The following is a 21,055-nucleotide window of genomic DNA, read 5'->3' as shown; positions in this document are numbered from 1 at the left end:
TTCCACGAAGGAGCTCAAAGAAAATCCTACACGTAATTCCGACTTTGTGATTTCGTTCATGAGCGTCCAACTCGTGCATCCGATTTGACTTGACAGCACCGTTCTTTTGTTGTAGTGTCACAGTGTCAGTGTTTTATTCACATTGCAGCTGCCTGAAAAGTTAAACCTTAAATTTTGACAACCTTTGCTTTAAGGTCACAAGCCTTCTGATGCGACTGATTATTGACTCCAGCCCGGCAGCATTTGGGTGCTAGAACTGAAATGACTTTTCCAGTCGAGAACAGCTGGTCATGCCACATCAAACGCAATCAATAATAATTATGTATAATTAGCCTCCGCAGCAGCAACAACACACTTGATTGACTCATTTTACATGAACACAAAAGTTGCCTACATATAAAAGGATTGATCTGAATAAGTTTGCGCTGCATTTTTCATAAGCTGTAATCATTCATTAATCGGTGCCATGCCGTGCCTCTCCTGTTCGATCAAGCGCCATTCCGCCCCCTCACGGAGTCTCCGTTCCAATGTCGAGGAGGATGCCGTCACGTTCATTAACGTTTCCATTAACTCTCTAATTATGTAGCAAAACAACATGGTGACATTTGCCATGTCTGCGCCTCCTGCTCTCCCTCGGCTGGGCTCCGCTTTATTTCTACTTTATTTCAGCGGTCATTAATTGATTTACCTTCCACTTTCACAAGCACTAATTAGTAACATGGGGTGTGCAGAGGGGAGATAAAAAGAAACAAAAAAAAAAAAAGAAAAAAATAGCACTCATGACTACGTTTACAGATCATTACTGATGTCTATGTGGTCGGTCTTCCATGAACTTTCTTGTTTGCTGTCGTAATTTTGTTTTTCTCACAATTTGACTGTCCATAAATTCCAATTAGTTCTCATTGAACCAAATTTATAGCGAGTTAATGGGCCACAATCTTGTCATCTATCATAGGAGAATGTTATGAATCCTTTTCATAAAGAAGGCAAGAGCAGAAAGATGTAAACAAAATGAGACAAAACTGTTACTCTAACCACATTATCTGAAATGTTCTGTAAGAGAAATATATGCATATCTCATGTAGCTAGCTAACAGATTCATATTTTCTGTTTGCCCTTTGCCATCAATTGTTCACTAGCAAAAATAAATGACTAGCAGTCCAGTAGCTTGTAGGATGCTAACAGCCTTGTAGATAGATAACAGGCCTTTTGCTGGCTAACAGTCATGCAGCTAGCTAAAAGTTTTGCACAGTAGATAGCAAACAGTCTTGGAGCTAGCTAGCAGTCTTGTAACTTGCTAACAGTCTTGTAGATAGCAGTTTGTACGATGCTAACAATCTTGTAGCTTGCTAACAGTCTTATAGATAGCAGTTTGTACGATGCTAACGATCTTGTAGCTTGCTAACAGTCTTGTACTGTAGATAGCAAACAGTCTTGGAGCTAGCTAGCAGTCTTGTAACTTGCTACCAGTCTTATAGATAGCAGTTTGTACGATGCTAACAATCTTGTAGCTTGCTAACAGTCTTATAGATAGCAGTTTGTACGATGCTAACGATCTTGTAGCTTGCTAACAGTCTTGTACTGTAGATAGCAAACAGTCTTGGAGCTAGCTAGCAGTCTTGTAACTTGCTACCAGTCTTATAGATAGCAGTTTGTACGATGCTAACGATCTTGTAGCTTGCTAACAGTCTTGTAGATAGCAGTTTGTACGATGCTAACAATCCTGTAGCTTGCTAACAGTCTTATAGATAGCAGTTTGTACGATGCTAACGATCTTGTAGCTTGCTAACAGTCTTGTAGATAGCAGTTTGTACGATGCTAACAATCTTGTAGCTTGCTAACAGTCTTGTACTGTAGATAGCAAACAGTCTTGTAGATAGCAGTCTTTTAGGTAGCTAACATATCATACCTATTTTCCTATTTTTGTCTGCAGATTGCCAGAAGTTGTTCACTAGAAAAATAAAGGATCTAACAGTCTTAAATTTAGCAGTCAACAGTCCTGTGGGTTTCTAACAGTCGTAAAGCTAGCTATCAGTCATGTAGCCTACATGTTCTTGTGTTGTCTGTAGTCTAACAAATAAGTATTCAGTATCAAACGTAAATGGAACCACTTGCTAGTCACGCAAGCTAACTTGCTAGTTGGACTTCAAATTTCTTTGCTTATGCTAACATACATAGGTGCTGATTCTTTCAGTCACTTCCTTTCATAATTTGAAAACATTTTGGTCTTTAGAGAGTGTGTAAGAGTAATAGTTTTCTTCTCACACTTAGCTAATAAGGTTTTGAATTTTAACACAAGTTTTTCTTTTTGCCTTCTGGTGTAGTTAAAGAGATGATTGAAAACTCAGCCTGAAATGTATTAGCTTTTAATTTTTATGGTAATGTTAAGACTAAATACACTTTCTCCCTGCATGAACAGTACAAATGGTATTTTTGTGATTAGAACGAATTCATTAGGATCGAAGTTTATATATTTGCATATAAACACCACACAGCCCCAGTGTTATGAGGAAGCTTGGGACTGGAGTGTAGTCTCTCCTACTGTGTTATGCAAGAAGAACAGATTAAAGAAGTGGATTCCAGGGAAGAATGAAGGACAGATGGAAAGTTTGTGTGTGTGTGTGTGTGTGTGTGTGTGTGTGTGTGTGTGTGTGTGTGTGTGTGCGTGCGTGCGTGCGTGCGTGCGTGCGTGCGTGTGCGTGTGTGTGATATGTTGCTTCATGTGGGACACTGATGTTGGTCACACAATATAATACATATTTTAATATTCATCAATACTAATAATTTTTCTTGATGATTACAATTTGTTTCTACACTAACATTATGAATACAGCCTAAAGCACAAAAGAGGAAATTCTTCCAAGGTCAATATTTTAAGCACCTGGTGCCAATTTCCTGTAGTTCCACAGTTCTTCATTAGAAAAGGTCAGTTTGTCTCAGTCGCTCTCTCTAAGCTGACAAAAGCTATTTTAGTTTTTTTTTTTTAAAAGGTCACCAAATCTGCATATCACATCACAAACTGAAAACATCTAAAGCCACCTTAATCAGACCGGTGCCCACACACACATATACAAGCACACACTTAGAGACACAGCATCAGGTCGGTTTAATTGCTCTAGGCGATGCAGCTGCACTCACACAATGCCCCATTGTGCCTCTTAGATTATTTCCTGTGACATACATCAGACCACACTCTGATTACTACAAATCACTGAACTGCTGTGTACAGCAACTCTGACACACGCGCGCACACACACACACACACACACACACACACACACACACACACACACACACACACACACACACACACATGTCCCTTTGGAAATCTGTTAACTGCTGATAAACAGGTCATGAAAAGAAAATATTATAGACAGACAGATAGTCCATCACTTGTGAGGCAGTCCAAATATTTTCCAGTAAACATTAGTTACACCAGTTCATTTAAACCAGTCTACATTTACCAGGTTATAACCATGCTGTGGTATCTTTGCTACCCATGTCATGCCTTTCAAAGTTAGAATCTGTTAGCAGTAAAGTTTGTTCTTATAAAATAACTTGGCGAGACAGTCTTTACCTGGAACGTCCATTCATCACATGCTTGGCATCAACAAGCATCCTGGTAGGTGTGAGGAAAACAGGAAGTAAATAGGAGGGCTCTGTGACAAAGCCAGACATGCTCCTGGAGATCTACCATGCTGTAGAACTTAGTTCCAAGACACCTGCCTCTAATATTGATTAGCTACAACTCAAAATGGTTTGTCACAGGAAGTATGTAGCTCTCGTGGGTATTCTGTGTGAATACAAAAACTCTCAATTACCTTCCTAATGTTCATTCATGCATTCATTCATTCATTCATTCATTCATTTTCTACCGCTTATCTGAACTTCTCGGGTCATGGGGAGCCTGTGCCTATCTCAGGCGTCATCGGGCATCGAGGCAGGATACACCCTGGACGGAGTGCCAACCCATCACAGGGCACACACACTCTCATTCACTCACACACTCACACACTACAGACAATTTTTCCAGAGATGCCAATCAACCTACCATGCATGTCTTTGGATCAGGGGAGGAAACCGGAGTACCCGGAGGAAACCCCCGAGGCACGGGGAGAACATGCAAACTCCTAATGTGCCCAGTATAATTTAGTCATACGGTATGAAAAGCTGCGTTACGTCACTAAAAAGAAAATATACAGTGAAAAAAAAAACTTAGTTTGGTGATAAGAATATACAAATTTGTGAAAAATTTGTCAAAACCAGGAAGTGAACAAGACTAAGAATGAAGACAAATGACTAAAGAATTAACACCTAACAGGTAAACACAATAGGATAACAAACCACACAAAAGCATAGTGTGTCTAATTTCTCATGGAATAGAACTGAGTGCTTTCTTCACATATAAGCTCTTTACTTTGACCTTCACTATGGTCAGGTCTCTGTGGACCACTTTCCAGCTTCACAATGCTCACTCCAAACCATTATCACCACACTGATATGCATTTATACTCAATACTTGACATTTTTTAGACAGCAGTTCTCACCCGATACAGAATTTCCACTAGAGCTCAATTAAACACGATTAATTAAGCACTGTAATGATGAATATGGGTTTTTGGTTTTAAAAGCCTTGTCACAAGGTCTAAAGCACTTACTGAAGTACGCACTTCACACATCTTGTGCTGCAGCATGCCGTATCTACTGTTTAAACTCTATTTGAGAAAATCTGTGTTAGAAATTCCAAACAAATTAACATAGCACTTTGTCTTTCTAGCTACTCTTTGGCTTTCTTACACTGTAGCTACACAGCTACGCTGGCAGGAGCTAGCAGCTACATAAGGTAAGCTTGTAGATTTTCCAGCTAACAGCTTACTTACAGTAAGTATGGTATTTAATTTAAGGTTTATATTCTTTATATATTCCAGAAAATAAGCTTCTAGAACCTCTGGTAAATAACACAATATGCTCTATGGTTAGTAAACTGCAGAATATCTGCTAGCTTTATTCAAGAAGATTAGCTTGTAGGTGCACAATTTGATGTTTGTTAGCTATATTAAAGAGGATTAGCTTGTAAGTCCTCTGGCTAATAATAAATATGATAAATGTATAGAGGTAAAGGAAAACAGAACATTCTGACATCCCCAAAGCTGAATACAATATAATTTTTTTTTATTTGATTGTTTCTTTGTTTGTTTGTTTTTAATAAAAAAAAATGTTTTTTTATTTGCAAGCACATGCAAGGGAGGTGAAGGAGATTACAAATTTATGCACATAACTCCTAGCCAAAAATTATTTCAAGCCAGGGTGAGCATCTAATAAACGAGAATTTGAAATGAAAATGAAACAACTCAGAACAAATGGATTTACTCAAGACCCTTTTGTAGGCAGAAGAATTGTGATAAACCGACTGGAATGAATTGTTATCTGCATTATTATTGCAAGCTTCTTAAACCTTTTTTATGTGCTTCGCCTAAATTAAAAATTAATATGAACTTATATTAGGAATGTATAGGATAACCAAATCCATTAAGGCTATAAACTGGCATAGCTTTAGATTATGACACATCCAGGGTCAGATATGCCACATGATACCTGTATGAATGTCCACTTTTTTGCATCATTAACCTCAGACACAGCAGAGCTCTAGTAGAGGATGGATGGCCGGCTGTGATGGAACGAGAGTCTGATGGCTAGGTGTAAATCCAAGCACTGAGATACTGCCAGCTGGATAAGGAGCACTTTGGTGTGAAGGTTTATGATTACATTACAGATTGAACTGTGTCACTAATCACAAGAGCAGAACTACAAGGAGTTGTTTTTTTCCAAGGCTGGTTTCCAGAAAAAACAGATCGATATTATATGTTCATTTAAATAGATGATAAATCATCATTTTAGATATTTCCACTTATATACAACCTTGTGATAAAGTGACATGACATACGGCCAAGTATGGTGACCCATACTCAGAATTTGTTCTCTGCATTTAACCCATCCAAAGTGCACACACAGCAGTGAACACACACACACACACACACACACACACACACACCGTGCACACACACCGTGAACACACACCCGGAGGGGTGGGCGGCCATTTATGCTGCGGCGCACGCGGAGCAGTTGGGGGTCGGGGGGGGGGGGGGTGTTGGTTGGTGCCTTGCTCAAGGGCACCTCAGTCGTGGTCGGCCCGAGACTTGAACCCACAACCTTTGGGGACTCTCTAACCATTAGGCCACGACTGCCCCCAAGATCACTGCCATAATAAGTGCACCATAAACAATCCTTGTTAAATCTGACAAACAGCTTGACTAGGTAGAATCAGTCTAGCTAGAACTTACCATAAAAAAATCCTGTTCCCACTATAACCATCAGATTTGAGCAGCTAGAACCTGCTTGGCCAGTCAGAATGGATCCGGCAAAAACCAACCTGAACCATTTGGACCAGTTAGAATCAATATGTCCAGATCTATGTTGAAATACTATACTACCATACTATAATGATCAGGTCTGACCAGCTAGAACCAGACTGAAAAGGTCCAAAACCATATTACAACCATCAAGGTTGACCAAATAGAACCAACCTGAACCATCATGACCAGATAGAACCAGGAAGAAAGGATCCAAAAACCTTCTAAAACTCTGATCTGACCAGCTAGTACCAGCTTGATGAGCTAGAACCAACTGGACCAACTAGAACCCTTCGGACCAGCCTGAAAGTGTCCAGACCAAACTACATTATAACCATCAGATTTGACCAGCTAGAACCAACTGAGAGTATCCTGACCACCTAGAACCAACCTGAACCATCATGATCATCTGGAACCTATTCTCACCAGCTAAAAACACCTTGAAACCACCAACACTGAGCATCTGAGTTTTTTCTTCATGAAGGATATTGATGAAAAACAAACCAATTATGATCGGAAATAATCAAACAAGCAGGGGTCTTAACTGGCTGCATCTGTTTTCGAGATCTTATCACAAAATTATATTTAAAACACTGAAGAGAACTGACTGGAAATGAATACTGATGAAAATTCCAAACAGCCAAACAAAAAGGAACAAGCCGAGCTGATTAATGTTGTATAGTTGAGATCCAGCTACTAGTTTTGCTAAATGGTTTCATTTGTTTTTCACCACGGTAACATTTTCTTTAGGTAAAATAATCATTTCGATATTCTTTTCAAAATAAACCATTTTTAAATTTCAATTCCTATTGTCTAATCTATCTTTATATTTATTTTTAAACATGTTCCCCAAAGATTATTACTTTTTTTATTATTGATTATTATTCATTATAATCACTTGGCTTCAAACAATATCTTTCTTTGTGAAAAAACTTTGCTTTAAAAGTTATGAATTTGCTAATGTTAGATTATTTTGTCTAGCAATGTTTAAAGAAAAATAAGCAAGATGAAACATGTTAGCTAGCTTACTAGGTTCCATTAGCAATTTTCTCAGTGTGCACTGGGTTGCGTTTCAATTGAATTGATTCCAATGTTAATGTACACTGAGTTAGCAAGTTTAGCTAAGGCAAGGCTGCCAACTCTCTTGCATTCAGCGTGAGACTCACGCAATTGACCAGATTCTCACACTCTCACGCCACACCCCCCTATTCTCACGCAGACTTGTGCAGCAGTGAGGGGGAAAAAATCGCGCCACATGATCTCGCAAACCAAAGCGCAGAGAGACCAGACAGACAGTGTAGTGAGTTTTTGTTTGTTTTGCAGCACTGAGCAGTTATTTTACATAACTTTATCATAAAAAACAGTACAAAAGCATTTCCAGATGACAAATATCTGAACATGCCTAGTAGTTAATGTTAATTATTGTTTTCTAAGAGCAGAATGCCAAGTCAATGACATCCCAGATCTGTCCAGATATCACATGTTAATCCTATTTCTGTCAAATGTTTGTGAAAATTAAATGTAATGTAAATCTCCCAAGAAATTATGTACAGATACCAAATACTTTGACAATCGATATATACTTAATACACTTCTGCTAATGCAAGGATTTTGTGTTTGTAATTTTTTTCCCACAACAAGCCACTCTCCTCAATAAGCCCCTCCCATAACCAAAGCCCCGCCCCCAGAATCTCACTCTAAACTGAACACAAAAATTGGCAGCCCTGGCTAAGATGAAATCGCTTTCTATATATTCTATGCATTAAAGGATGGCAAGCTTGTTTAACTAAACTTTTATTTTGAGGTTTAGTTAATCCTACAAAGTTATTATTTTATTGGGTAATTACATTTGTCAGTTTAATATGTGGAACGTTACTAGTAGTTTTTGTGTTACTGTTCCATGATAGCTAACAGTCAAATAACAGGCATGCTGTTACTAGAAAATAATCAATGATCGGTTAGCATGTTATGGTCAGAAAACTAAGTATTATATCAACAATAATTTGTTTATTGTTAATTTCTGTCTACATGGAGTTGCCTTGCAGCCATAACTACTATCAGAGTTAGTAGTAGAAAACTAATCAACTAATTGCGTGGTAAACTTTGTGGTAAAAAATTACCGTACAATGTCACACACTACACTCTTCTTTCCACACATCCCCTCGACCTTTCTGAGTGAAATACCTCTCACGATCATGACAGCATGAACTAGCAGCTAATCAGAGAAGCACGGCGTTCTCGAGGAGGGAGCGTTCACACACCTGCACCCGCAAAACAGCTGGGAACACCTGGCTTACTGGGAAGGCGAAAAGCAAGAGAGGACAGGAGAGTCAGATAGAAGAGGAATATAATTAAAGCTGGATGAGGGGTTTATTTGAACTGGGTAATTACCCTCGATAATGATCAGGTTCAGAAGGAGAAAAGGGGGAAGAGAAGTGGGGAATTATGGAAAAGGACAAAAGATCACACAGAGAAAATGTGCATGTGTGTGTTTTAGCAAAAGAAGTGAAAACCCTGTCAGCGGCCAGAGGGAAAGTTTTCCACCGTATTCATCTGCAATCGATTTTGGCAGAATGTACGTGCAGGATTTCACAAGGACATTCTGACAGAGATATGCATTATGGTTTGGGGGCAGGAATCATTTTCCCCTAAAAAAAAAAAGGGGTTTATAAATAGACGAAGACAGGATTTAAACATAAACGAGAACAGGATTTGATGTAAACGATGTCAGACATAAGGTATAAGCAAAAACAGGATTCTGGCTTAAACGAATCAGGCTTCCGCTGTAAATGATAAAAGACTTTAAACCTAAACAGAAATGGAATGACATAAGCAAACAGTTTGCTTTATGTGTTATACCATTTGGTTACATCTCTGCAGTTAAGTCAGGAAGCACTAACATTCGACGTTACATAAGTGTGTGTGTTGTTGTTGTTGTTTTTTTTTTTATGCTAGTCTGGATGCTAAAGCAAGTTAAATTAAGTGCCCCTGCTGCTGCACTGTGTGGAAACATTTAGTAGCAAAGCTGAATGAGGTGTATTGTGGTTCGCAATGAGTAATCAGGACTTCCTCATGCTGAGAATTAAGTTTGGCGAGCGTCATCCCGAACACCGTGCCTCGAGCCAGGTTTAGCCGCACGTCGACAGATGATTAATCATGAATAGAAAAGAAAAAGGGCTGCGTGTTTGCTTTCACCAAACCTCTCAAAACCTTAGGGGTGGCCGAGGCCCTGAATTCCATAGTAATCTGCGTCAGTGAGTGCACTTGGGATTAGTTTGCGACAACAGAACACCTCAGAGCCCACCTCAGACTGCCTGATCAGCATGTTTCCTCTGGCTTGACCAACTTCTGGCTCTGCTTTCTGTTATTAACGTACTTCACATTACAGTAAACCTCTCATGTACGGTTTTTATTGTTTTTTTTTTCTTACTTTGATCGTGTTTGACTTGCCGCCAGCTTCCCTTTTTCTCGTTCTCTTTCCCATTAACTTACTGCCATTCCTTCAATTAGCCCTATTAGCATCGTCCAACAAGGAGAGCGTCACTTGATTATGTAAAGTGTATACAAGTGTGTAAGTGTGTGTATAATATCCCTAAGCCTTGATTGCTTGTATGACGTGCAGCTTTGAGATCTCTGCTAGCACCCTTTCGCTACATGAGCTTCTATACTCTCCAGAGCTATGTTTATTCAAGAGCGGGACCGATGTCCAGGTGTGCTGGCAGGTGGACAGCTTGTCCTGCACCTGAATGTACAGCATCCTATTTGGACACGTTAATGAAACACTTATAGTCAACGCCGCCAGCTGTACAGGGGGAAAAAATTTGCACAGCCATTTTTCACTCAATTTAGCAGTAGAGTTTCTACTTTTGCAGGTCTCGCCTCATCAAACATCATCCGGGATTGGGGAAGGATGATTACTGCACGCCCCCAAGGCTGACACAGCCTTTTTGCGAATTACTGAGTAGGGCTTCTGAAAAACTATGAAGCCTTAGCAAAGCTGGATTAGTTTTATCTTGGCCAAGACCAGCATGAAATCAACATTTTAAATCAGTGCGAATGTCAACAGCTACAAGTCTGAAAGGTGATTCCAGAGCAAAGCAGTTACAATGGCCAATGACTCGCCAACTGTGCCAATCGAAACAGAATGATGCTAACCAACTGTAGGCATCTGAACGATCACGTAAGATGTAGAGACTAAATAGAGCTTTCCTCTGAGTGTGTTGCTAATGCTGCTCTATGATGCCACATTAGCAGAAGTTAAAAAAAAATGTTGACTAATTTCACATTACTCAGTGTATGCATGTTTTAGACTTTACCTTAACAGACTTGTAGCTGTTGTATTACAGAGGAGAGTTCTCCAGATTCTAAAAACTGATTCTATAACCATCCATCTAGAACCAACCTCAACGATGCTGACTAGCTAGAATGAAACTACACCACCCTGACCAGCTAGATCCAACATGAACCATTCTGATCAACTAGAACCAACCTGAACCACCCAGACCAACTAGACTCAACCTGAACCATCCTGAACAACTAGAATCGATCTGAACCATCCCGATTAGCTAGAAACAAAACCAATTTTCCTTACCAGCTAGAGCCAACTTGAACGATCCTGACCAGCTAAAACCAACCTACACCATCCTGACCAGTTAGAGCCAGCTTGAAGTTCTCTTACTAGCTATAACCAACCTGAACCATCCTGACCAGCTAGAACCAACCTGAATCATACCAGCGGTCCAGCTTCAACTTGTCTGAAAGGGTTCAACACCATACTATAACCAACAACAAGACTCAATTCAGCCAGCCAGAATGAATCTGACCAGCTAGTATCAACCTAAACTATCCTGACCAGCTAAAATCAACCTTCCTTCAAAGGATCAAAAACCCCTTTAAAACCTAGAACCAGCTGGACCAGCTATGACCCTGCTGACCAGAAACAATCAACCTAGAATTGTACAAAACCTGCTATACAACACCAAAACCGATCAGCTGAGACTGGTGACAAGCTACACCACATCCATAACCTTAATTTGACCATTTAGAGGTGCACCAAGTGGGCAAACATTGGGAGAAGACGACTACCAAGCAGTTATAGTGAATAGCATGTTATACGGGGCGTTACTCTCTTATCTGCAGCTGGCAGTGATGTAAGGAAATGGCCCGAGAGATTGTTCTGGAATTTTCCATGGTCATATATTAAACGAGACACAAGAGCTAAGATGCTGACCTCAGCTTGCTCAGCATCAAGAATTTAATAAATTTACTTCATTGTAGCTCATCTTTTATTGATTTCGATCTCAACCTCACAGTCATCCTTCGTCCCCATCCTGCATCATCCTTCTCCAGCTCCATCCCATACTTGTGTGCACGTGTTGCGTCTACTCACACACGCATACTGTATTTGTCTTGTTGGACTGTGTCAGTAATAACACAGTCCCTAAATTCTCTGCATCCAATTAGGCTGCCATAATTACCCAGAGCCCCATTGAGCTGTCCATCATAGGCAAGCGACACAGGAAGTCAGCAAAGGGAGCTCTATGCTGAGCCCGCCCCCTGTAGCCTGACCAATTAAACCCACTCCTGTTTGCTAATATTAGCCCAGGACTCTCTCTCTCTCTCTCTCTCTCTCTCTCTCTCTCTCTCTCCTCCCTGTCAACAATAGTGGAGCTCTTGGCAACCACCACCACATATTTGTTCCCAACAGATGTCCCTTTAAAACAGCATGACACATCAAGAACATATGGGATGTGATTAATATCCCTTCTCTACCACTGAACCTGATACATCTGATCTGTCATGTGATATTGCAACAACGGAATCAATGAGAGACATAATCGAATACGTAACTTGCGTAAAATCGAGGTGCGCTAGTTTGATATATTTTGCGCTGAAATCTTACGCATGTGGGGATGTCGTAGCTTAGTGGTTAAGGCATTGGATTACCAATTAGAAGGTTGTGAGTTCAAATCCTACCTCCACCTAACTACCACTGCTGAGCTAGGGTTAGGGTTAGGATAGGCACAGATAGTGGTTTCTCTGTTAAACCCCTTGTCCACTCGGGCATGTTCATATCGCGGGTCATACAATAACACGACACTGAGTGCAGACCCATTTCGTTTCCCATCAGAAACACATGAACAAAAGCACAAGCCTCGCTTTTATCTTCCGACAGGAAAGTGAAAGGGGCTTCGCTGAGTTCATGTAAAAGGCAGGAGGAGACACTACAATGAATGAGAAGAAATAATCTATATATATATAATCTAATAATATCAATAATAATAATAATAATCATATATATATATATATAGCCTAAAATGTCAAGACAGACCGAAAACACAAGGTGAATTCACAAGCATTCTGAAGCAACTTCTGAAGCACGCATTGTGAAGCATTCTCAAATCTTTATCATGTCAATAAGAAATGACATTTTCTTTAACCCAGAGAGAAATGTGATGGTCAAAAAGATTTTATTTCCATATTCACTGAACAGATTGAGCCATCGATTCACACATAGCTCAAAGTAAAAATAAATAAATACTGTATAATTAAAAGGTATAAGAATTCCAGAAGGCGTGAGGAAATCCCTGTTTCTCGTCCCTCGGCCGCTCCGACTGCCTTACCTCTGTGACGTCTTCTTGTACTTCCTCCTGTAGCAACACAGAAACATATAAAACAGTTTAATCCAATCATTAGTGAGCAAGCATGTATATTTTACATAATAATGAACATGTGATTAACTAAACAGAAACCCCAGGCTGATGCCAATCACTGCTAAAGTTAGCAATACTTTATTTAATACGTTATTATAACACTTTATAGTCATTTTTAGCTGAAAGCTCGTGATGAACACGTGAGAGTTAAAGTTTTATTCAGAAAGCCTTGGACCTGGTAGCAATGACAGTCTACCAGGTTGAGGACTTTAGCCGGGTGCTTCTTAATTTATTTTTTTTTTGGACTGCTAGCTGTCCTGAATGCCTGGTTAAGTCTTTTTGACACCGCACTGCTGTAGCATTCGATCAACTCCAACACACTTCCCATAAACCCCCACACATCATCTCTCATCTGATCAGCACGATGCATCAGCAGAGACTAAGATTGCTAATGAACGACTAAGATTGCTTCTCTCTCTCTCTCTCTCTCTCTCTCTCTCTCTCTCTCTCTCTCTCTCTCTCTTTCTTTAAGCTCCCAGGGACCATTAATATACTGCACACTTACTGAGGTACTGTATATACATGTGAATATTTGTATTTTGCATCCACCAGATGCTGGATACATGTGTGTGTGTGTGTGTGTGTGTGTGTGTGTGTGTGTGTGTGTGTGTGTGCTTCTAGACCTTTCTGGAAAATTTTACTATAAATATTTTACTACAAACATTACTATTTGCGTTATACTACAGTGATCTGCTTTGATGCATCGTGTAACTAAGGATTCCGAATAATTAACCCTTTTACAACGGAGGAATGGATTTTAACTTAATTTAACTTTTAACTTTTAACTTAATTTTAAATTATTTCATCATCGGTGAAATGAGTCGGGACTCTGTCGGCTGTCAGCACAAGAAGTGTGTTTTTTTTCCTCTGGTGATAACTTTACACAGCATTATAGTGGTAGATAAATACCTTCAAATGTGAGGTGTTTATGAACAAACACTTAGAGCAGAAATGGGTTTGATATCATCATTTACTCTAACGTAACTTAAAAATCTTTTTTGGGTTTTTTTTTTTTTTTTTGCCTTTTGCGACCGTTTCTATGAATATATTAACCCCTAGTAGGCCAAAGAAAAAAGAAATACTTATAAAAATAGTTTTTACATATTTTGAAAGTACTGAGTGTCGACTTTCATATGAGCTTCATATGAGATAAATAATAAGAAGAAATATCAAGAACAGTTTTAATTACATTTAAAGCTCGTTTTATAAGCAGGCGGGGTTTGGGTGGGGTGGGCGTGATGTTGTAGAAGGGGTGGGGTTGGTGTCACAATTTAAGTAGAAAGCATGTGAACTACTAATAAAAGTCTTTGGACCACAGCGCTTTTGAACTCTAAGTTCTGATTGGTCAGAATGTGTTGATTAATTTTCTATATTATGTAGTAGTTTTAACAGCTGGAATTTAAATCATTCGGCTTATTGTAATACTGTAGGATTCTACAGCATAGTAATGACTCGTGCAGAAACCTGTTAGAGATGATAATGTTTCTATAATGAGAGTTGTATAAAGTCAACATTTAAGAGAACCTTTAGGTTTTTCCACCTCATGAAAGTCCTCAGGATGGAGACGGTTAGGTTTTGCATTTTCTCGCTGCCAAAACAAGTTGCCTTTATCTTATTTATTTTAAAACTATTAAAAGAAAGGCTCATCAGATACGGTACATAAATACGTGATTTGATTTATTATTCAGTCCTTCGTGGATTGGACCATTTTGCACTCTTGGAACTGCACGCAAAATCAATTTTTCACAATTTTTAATAGATTCAGACCGAGAAGCTTCTTGTGACATCATCCCAACACTCGTTCAACCCGAGTACTGCTAACATAGACAGTCACAGTATGTGTGTCTTCACTGTAGGCGTTTAAAAGTAGAATCCTGTGCTTGCATGTTTATTATTTAACCAACTCTGGTCTGATGAATTTGGCACAAATGGCAAAATCAATCATCAATCGCAAAAAACCTGCGAAATTCTAGAAGGACTTGATAACAAAATAAAATATAATCGCTGTCGTTTAACACGATGCTCATTACTGTCATCATCCAGTACGTGAAACCAGTACGACCAGATGACGTTTAATTTCCTTCTTTTTTTTTTACCCCACACACTCGCTCCTAACTGGTATATTAGATATTCATCAACACTCAGCACCAGTGGAAACAGATAAATAATGACAGAGAGTCATAGATAACAGAGTGCCATGAGTCAAACTGAACCACCACTAAAGTGCCAATAAAGATCTCTGAGCGTCAGCAGAAACGAGAGACGAATCTGTACCGTCTCGCTCGGGACTCAAACTCTACCGTAATCGGAAAAATAATATCCAAACGGTCACGAACCGAGAGAACGGTACGTTCATCCTTCAATTCTCCCTCAGCTCTTTTTATCTTTACACACGATTGTCCCTCATCTCATAGGAAAGTCACGTTATTACGAGTAAAGATAGAGAACTCTGGAAATAAATGTCTTGGGAAGTAAACAAAAGGGAGCTGGATTTTTTTGCACCATTTGTTTTTGCTTTGGAGGTGAGATAATGAAGTGATGCTCCCTGGACGCTGAATGGGGGGAAGGGGGCGGAGTTCATGGAAGTGGGTTTTTAGTGTGTGTGTGACGGAGGTTTAGATGTGGATCGTGATGTCAGTGATGTCATTTCATTTCGTTCGCTGTTGATCTCAGGATCTTAAGGATCCCTGCGATGCTTTGGAAAGAATTCCAGGTTTATTCCTACACGATTGGTCTGGTGGTCTGTCACGATAATCATGTAGTCGTGATTTCATCTACATCATCAGAATCCACATCTGGATGATCACATATGTACACTGTTTAAAAAAACAAAAAACAAAACAAAACATTAAAGCCTTAATAATCTGAACCCTGGTATTTTTCTTGTTTTGTTTTGTTTTGTTTCTGGTGAAGGTTGTACCAACTGGGCGCTTCGTAATTACTGACGGTTTCAGAAGAAGCTGAGAAACCTTAGATACACAAAGTGTTCATGAAGATCTTTTGGTCTAAGAATATTTGAGCAAAGAAACTGTTAGAACATTCATGATTATCTACATAAAACCCATTAAATAGATTTATTTGACCAAAAAAAAACCCTTAGAAGATTTGTTAGGGGTTAATATGTACAGGTATTGTAGCTTTCTAAAAAGAGAAGAAGAAGAAAAAAAAAGCTTTTTAAGACACACACACACACACACACACACACACACACACACACACACACACACACTAAGACCTGTCAAGAAGTACTCACAGTCCCCGGAGCCGCAGCCAGATCTTCTCAATCTGGTCTGGTTGGAGGTACTTCAGCGAAGTGCTCTCAAACTCCTCGATCTCTTTGGTGGGAGACTCCATGGTGAAGTTAATCCGGAGCGAGAGAGACGACAAGAACGTGTGAAAGAGAAAGAGAACGAGAACGACAGGACAACCCGAGTCCCCTTTTCAGTGCAGCTGTGGCCCAGACGCTTGCTAGGGCAACATCCTCCGCCCCGGTCTTCCTCCTACTCCTCCTCCTCCTTTCCCTTGTCCTGTTACTGTGCTACTCTGAGCTGTGTTCAAGAGTTGAGGGGTGTGTGTGTGTGTGTGTGTGTGTGTGTGTGTGTGTGTGTGTGTGTGTGTGTGTGTGTGTGTGTGTGTGTGTGTTTAGACACAGTCAGAGCGCACTTGAGGACCAGGAAGTGTAAAGCAGAGCAGAGCTATGTGTGTGTGTGTGTGTGTGTGTAAGAGAGAGAGAAAGAGAGAGAGAGAGAGAAAAAGCTCTCTCTCTCTGTCGCTGTGCAGAATAATGTAGTCTACTGATCCAAGCATGAGCGAATGGGGCAGAGAGAAGAAAACAGAACGTGTGTGCACGAGAGAGAGAGAGAGAGAGAGAGAGAGAGAGAGAGAGAGAGAGAGAGACAGGGGGGTGGGGGGGACGGGTGAGGGAGGAGTTTAGGGTGGAGTAGAGGACCACTGGCACTGACTGCAGGGTGTAGTGAGATCAATATATTTAATTCATCATGGAGAGTGAAGGCTGAAAAAAATAGGTGAATGAATGATAACAGCTTTCAAAGCGAGGGGAAAAACCTACTGAGGGTGAATTAAAGTCAAGTGCACTAAAGGAATGTCACACACACACACACACACACACACACACACACACACACACACACACATATAATTATTTAGAACAACAAACACACAACCCTGGACAACAGTGCACATATATATATATTACAATTAACAAATATCAGAAATGTAGGTGAGTGAGTGAGAGAGTGAGAAACGTAGGTTTATTTGACTTTATTTATTTATTTATTTATTTATTTATTTATTTATTTATTTATTTCACTTTGTTTCTGGGTCGTTTAAAAAAAGTTTCCTGTCCTTTTGGCGAATAATTTTGCATATTTCAAACATTTAGTCTAGAAAGAAACAACACGATCTGCCAATAGAACAAAACCATCTAAACTTCATCTAGGTTCAAATGATGTACAAAAAAAACAGGGATATTAATTGACTTGAGATAGATAGATAGATAGATAGATAGATAGATAGATAGATAGATAGATAGATAGATAGATAGATAGATAGATAGATAGGTACTGTAGATAGATAGATAGATAGATAGATAGATAGATAGATAGATAGATAGATAGATAGATAGATAGATAGATAGATAGATAGATAGATAGATACTTGTGCCGTACAGTGCAGTACTGTGGGATGCAGCTCATCATTTGGTATTGTACTTGTTTTTGATTTAACACACTGTAAAATATCCCCAAGACGTCTTGCTGTGAGGTCTGAAGAAATGAACCTATAAGGTATCAAGGTGCCTGGAATTCTGGCTCCGAGACTAACACTAGCCTGGAGGTGTCGTCTAAAGTTACGGAAAAAGGAACGTTTGTTTAAAACTGACCTGCATTTGTACACAGAAACGATTTATATCATTACACCGATGACCAAAAAGACTTCAGGTTCTAATCACACAAAAAACCAAGCATTTGTGACGCTAATCTATATATAGCTAATGTATATGCCCCATTGAGTGCATTAAATGTCCAACCTGTGTGCATGTGTGTGTGTGTGTGTGTGTGTGTGTGTGTGTGTGTGTGTGTGTGTGTGTGTGAGAATATAGTATATGTGACCATTTTGTTCAAATGCCTGTACGATTTTATTTTCATGATGCTTAAGCTTGAGAACGATCATTTACTGAATGAGACGAAGTTTTTTTTTAATTTCATTTAATGGGCAAAAAAAAACAACACACACACACACACACACACGCACACACGCACAAAAACTCCACTAATATTTTGACATCTGGATTTATTTATGATGCATTTTGTCTTTCTGAACATTGTACTCATTCTTGGTGACAATGGTAAAATTCTTGGTAAAATTTGAGGAACTACGATAAACTGTTTTGACCTTCATTTTTTTTTTCAGCTCTTCCTTTTCACTCTTTTTCAGCTCTTCCTTCCTCTATTTTCATCTGGGTTTTGTTTTGGTTTTTTTTTTCGCTTTGTTTTGTTTCTATCTCTTTGCACTTAGATCTGGAGAATGACTCAGCTGTAGAAGCCTTTCAATTACACAATGCAGTGGCAGCAGGTGATAATGCCATGGGAAGTTACTACTCTGCTTTCATCTGTGGAGATGGAGGCTGTGTGTGTACGTGTGTGTGTACGTGTGTGTGTGTGTACGTGTGTGTGTGTGTGTGTGTGTGTTTGAGAGAGAGAAAGAAAAGGTGAGAGTGACCGGATTGGCACTCCTCACTCCTCAGTCTTCAAAGGCTAATCGTGAAAAGCTCTGCTCTTTACAGTCCATCTCTCAGTTGTGAGTCTTTTTCTTTTCTAGAACAAAGCATGTGGTGTGTGAGAGCCAATTCGGTCGCTCCTGAACACACACCGCGGTACACACTTGCTCGTCATGTGCTAATGAACACAGAAACTCAAATCACCTCAGGATCAATACGTAAGTACAGGTGGGGTCAGTAATCTGAATAGAGACAAAAAAATTTATACTACTCGATGCCACGGAAATAATACGTAACATAATAAATATATTACAGTGGTGTGAAAAAGTGTTTGCCCTTCCTGTTTCAGATCATTCATTCATTCATTCATTCATTTTCTACCGCTTATTCAAACTACTCGGGTCACGGGGAGCCTGTGCCTATCTCGGGCGTCATCGGGCATGGAAGCAGGATACACCCTGGACGGAGTGCCAACCCATCACAGGGCACACACACACTCTCATTCACTCACACACTACGGACAATTTTCCAGAGATGCCAATCAACCTACCATGCATGTCTTTGGACCGGGGGAGGAAACCGGAGTACCCGGAGGAAACCCCCGAGGCACGGGGAGAACATGCAAACTCCACGCACACAAGGCGCTGTGGAGGAATTGTGGTCCATTCATCTTTGCAGAATTGTTGTAATTCAGCCACATCGGAGGGTTTTCGAGCATGAACGCGTTTTTAAGGTCATGACACAGTTCTCAATAGGATTCAGGTCAGGACTTTGACTCGGCCACTCCGAAGTCTTCATTTTGTTTTTCTTCAGATATTCAGAGCTGGACTTGCTGGTGTGTTTTGGATCATTGTCCTGCTGCAGAACCCAATTTCACTTCAGCTTGAGGTCACGAACAGATGGACGCACTTTGTCCTTCAGGATGTTTTGGTAGACAGCATACAGCAGGTACAGTAGACACTAAAAAGTTCGACATTCGTCTCCTCAGTCCACAGAGTATTTCCCCAAAAGTCTTGAGGATCATCAAAATGTTTTCTGGCTAAACTGAGACGTGCCTCTTATGTTCTTTTTGCTCAGCAGTGGTTTTCGTCTTGGAACTCTGCGAAAACCATGCAGATCATTTTTGCCCGGTCTCTGTCTTATGGTGGAGTCATGAACACTGACCATAACCGAGGCAAGTGAGGCCTGCAGTTCTTTGGATGTTGTTGTGGGGTCTTTTGTGACATCTTGGATGAGTCGTCGCTGCTGTAATTTTGGTCGGCCGGCCGCTCCTGGGAAGGTTCACCACTGTTCCATGTTTTTGTCATTTGTGCATAATGACTTTCACTGGGAGTCCCAAAGCTTTAGAAATGGCTTTATAACCTTTTCCAGACTGATAGATCTCAATTACTTTCTTTCTCATTTGTTCCCGAATTTCTTTGGATCTCGGCATGATGTGTAGCTTTTGGGGGAAGGGGGCACTTTTCACACAGGGCCATGTGGGTTTGGATTTTGTTTAAAAACTGCCCTTGTGTTATCTTTGACTGATATTTAAATTTGCTTGATGTTGTGAAACTTTAAAGTGTGACAAATGTGCAAACACGTTTCAACACCACTTTATATAGTGATATATACAGCATGCATAAGCGGCTTAGATGGAACTTTCGCTAAAAGTCACTGTTTTGGGGGGAACACCTTTTCTGTGATGTAGTAGTTTAGTAGTTAACATGTTGGATCACTAATTGGAAGGTCATGAGTTTGAATCCCAGGTCCACCAAGCATCCACTGCTGGGCCCTTCGGAAAGGCCCTTAACCTTCATTTGATAAAATGTAAGTCACTCTTGATAAACGTTTTTGCCAAATGCCATAACGGTGTTTGTCCTACACGGGGTCTCAGAAAACCTGGAGTCTATCCCAGGGCACGAGGAAAGTGGACATCCTGGACACCCTGGATAGTGTGCTGACTCATCCTAGGATACAATCACACAGATGCTCATATGCTACGAATGCCAATCATCCAACAGGAGACGGAAATCGACCTCCCAACCCAGGAGGTGAACTGTTTCTAAATCAAATGCTTGGATGTCCTAAGGTTAAAAAAAAAAGTATCTACAGTGACACATTTTGTTTTTCCATCTTGCGGCCCTCTTTAAAAATGAACGCATTACGCATCAGAACCTACAACTTACGAGGAGTTTTAAAAACCTTTACTTGAG

General features: G+C 40.0%; 1 protein-coding gene across 9 annotated transcripts in view; it reads right to left on the bottom strand.

Moving 5' to 3' along the window:
• The window catches only part of pde1cb (phosphodiesterase 1C, calmodulin-dependent b), a 98,492-nt gene that overhangs the window by 41,946 nt on the left and 35,491 nt on the right, over positions 1 to 21,055 (bottom strand). For 4 of the 9 annotated variants that reach the window (XM_047806574.1, XM_047806576.1, XM_047806578.1 and 1 more), the window contains exon 4: positions 13,034 to 13,060. The exons of 3 other annotated variants lie outside the window; for them this stretch is intronic. In XM_047806574.1, coding sequence (XP_047662530.1) covers positions 13,034 to 13,060 — 27 coding nt within the window. Of the gene's footprint in view, positions 1 to 13,033; positions 13,061 to 16,376; positions 16,998 to 21,055 lie in introns of those variants that run through there. 2 more of the 9 variants (XM_047806581.1, XM_047806582.1) reach the window with 2 other exon arrangements.

Source organism: Tachysurus fulvidraco, chromosome 22 (assembly GCF_022655615.1).
Source record: "Tachysurus fulvidraco isolate hzauxx_2018 chromosome 22, HZAU_PFXX_2.0, whole genome shotgun sequence".
NCBI lineage: Eukaryota > Metazoa > Chordata > Actinopteri > Siluriformes > Bagridae > Tachysurus > Tachysurus fulvidraco.
Note: the sequence above shows the minus strand (reverse complement) of the source record. Positions and strands in the feature narration are given on the sequence as shown.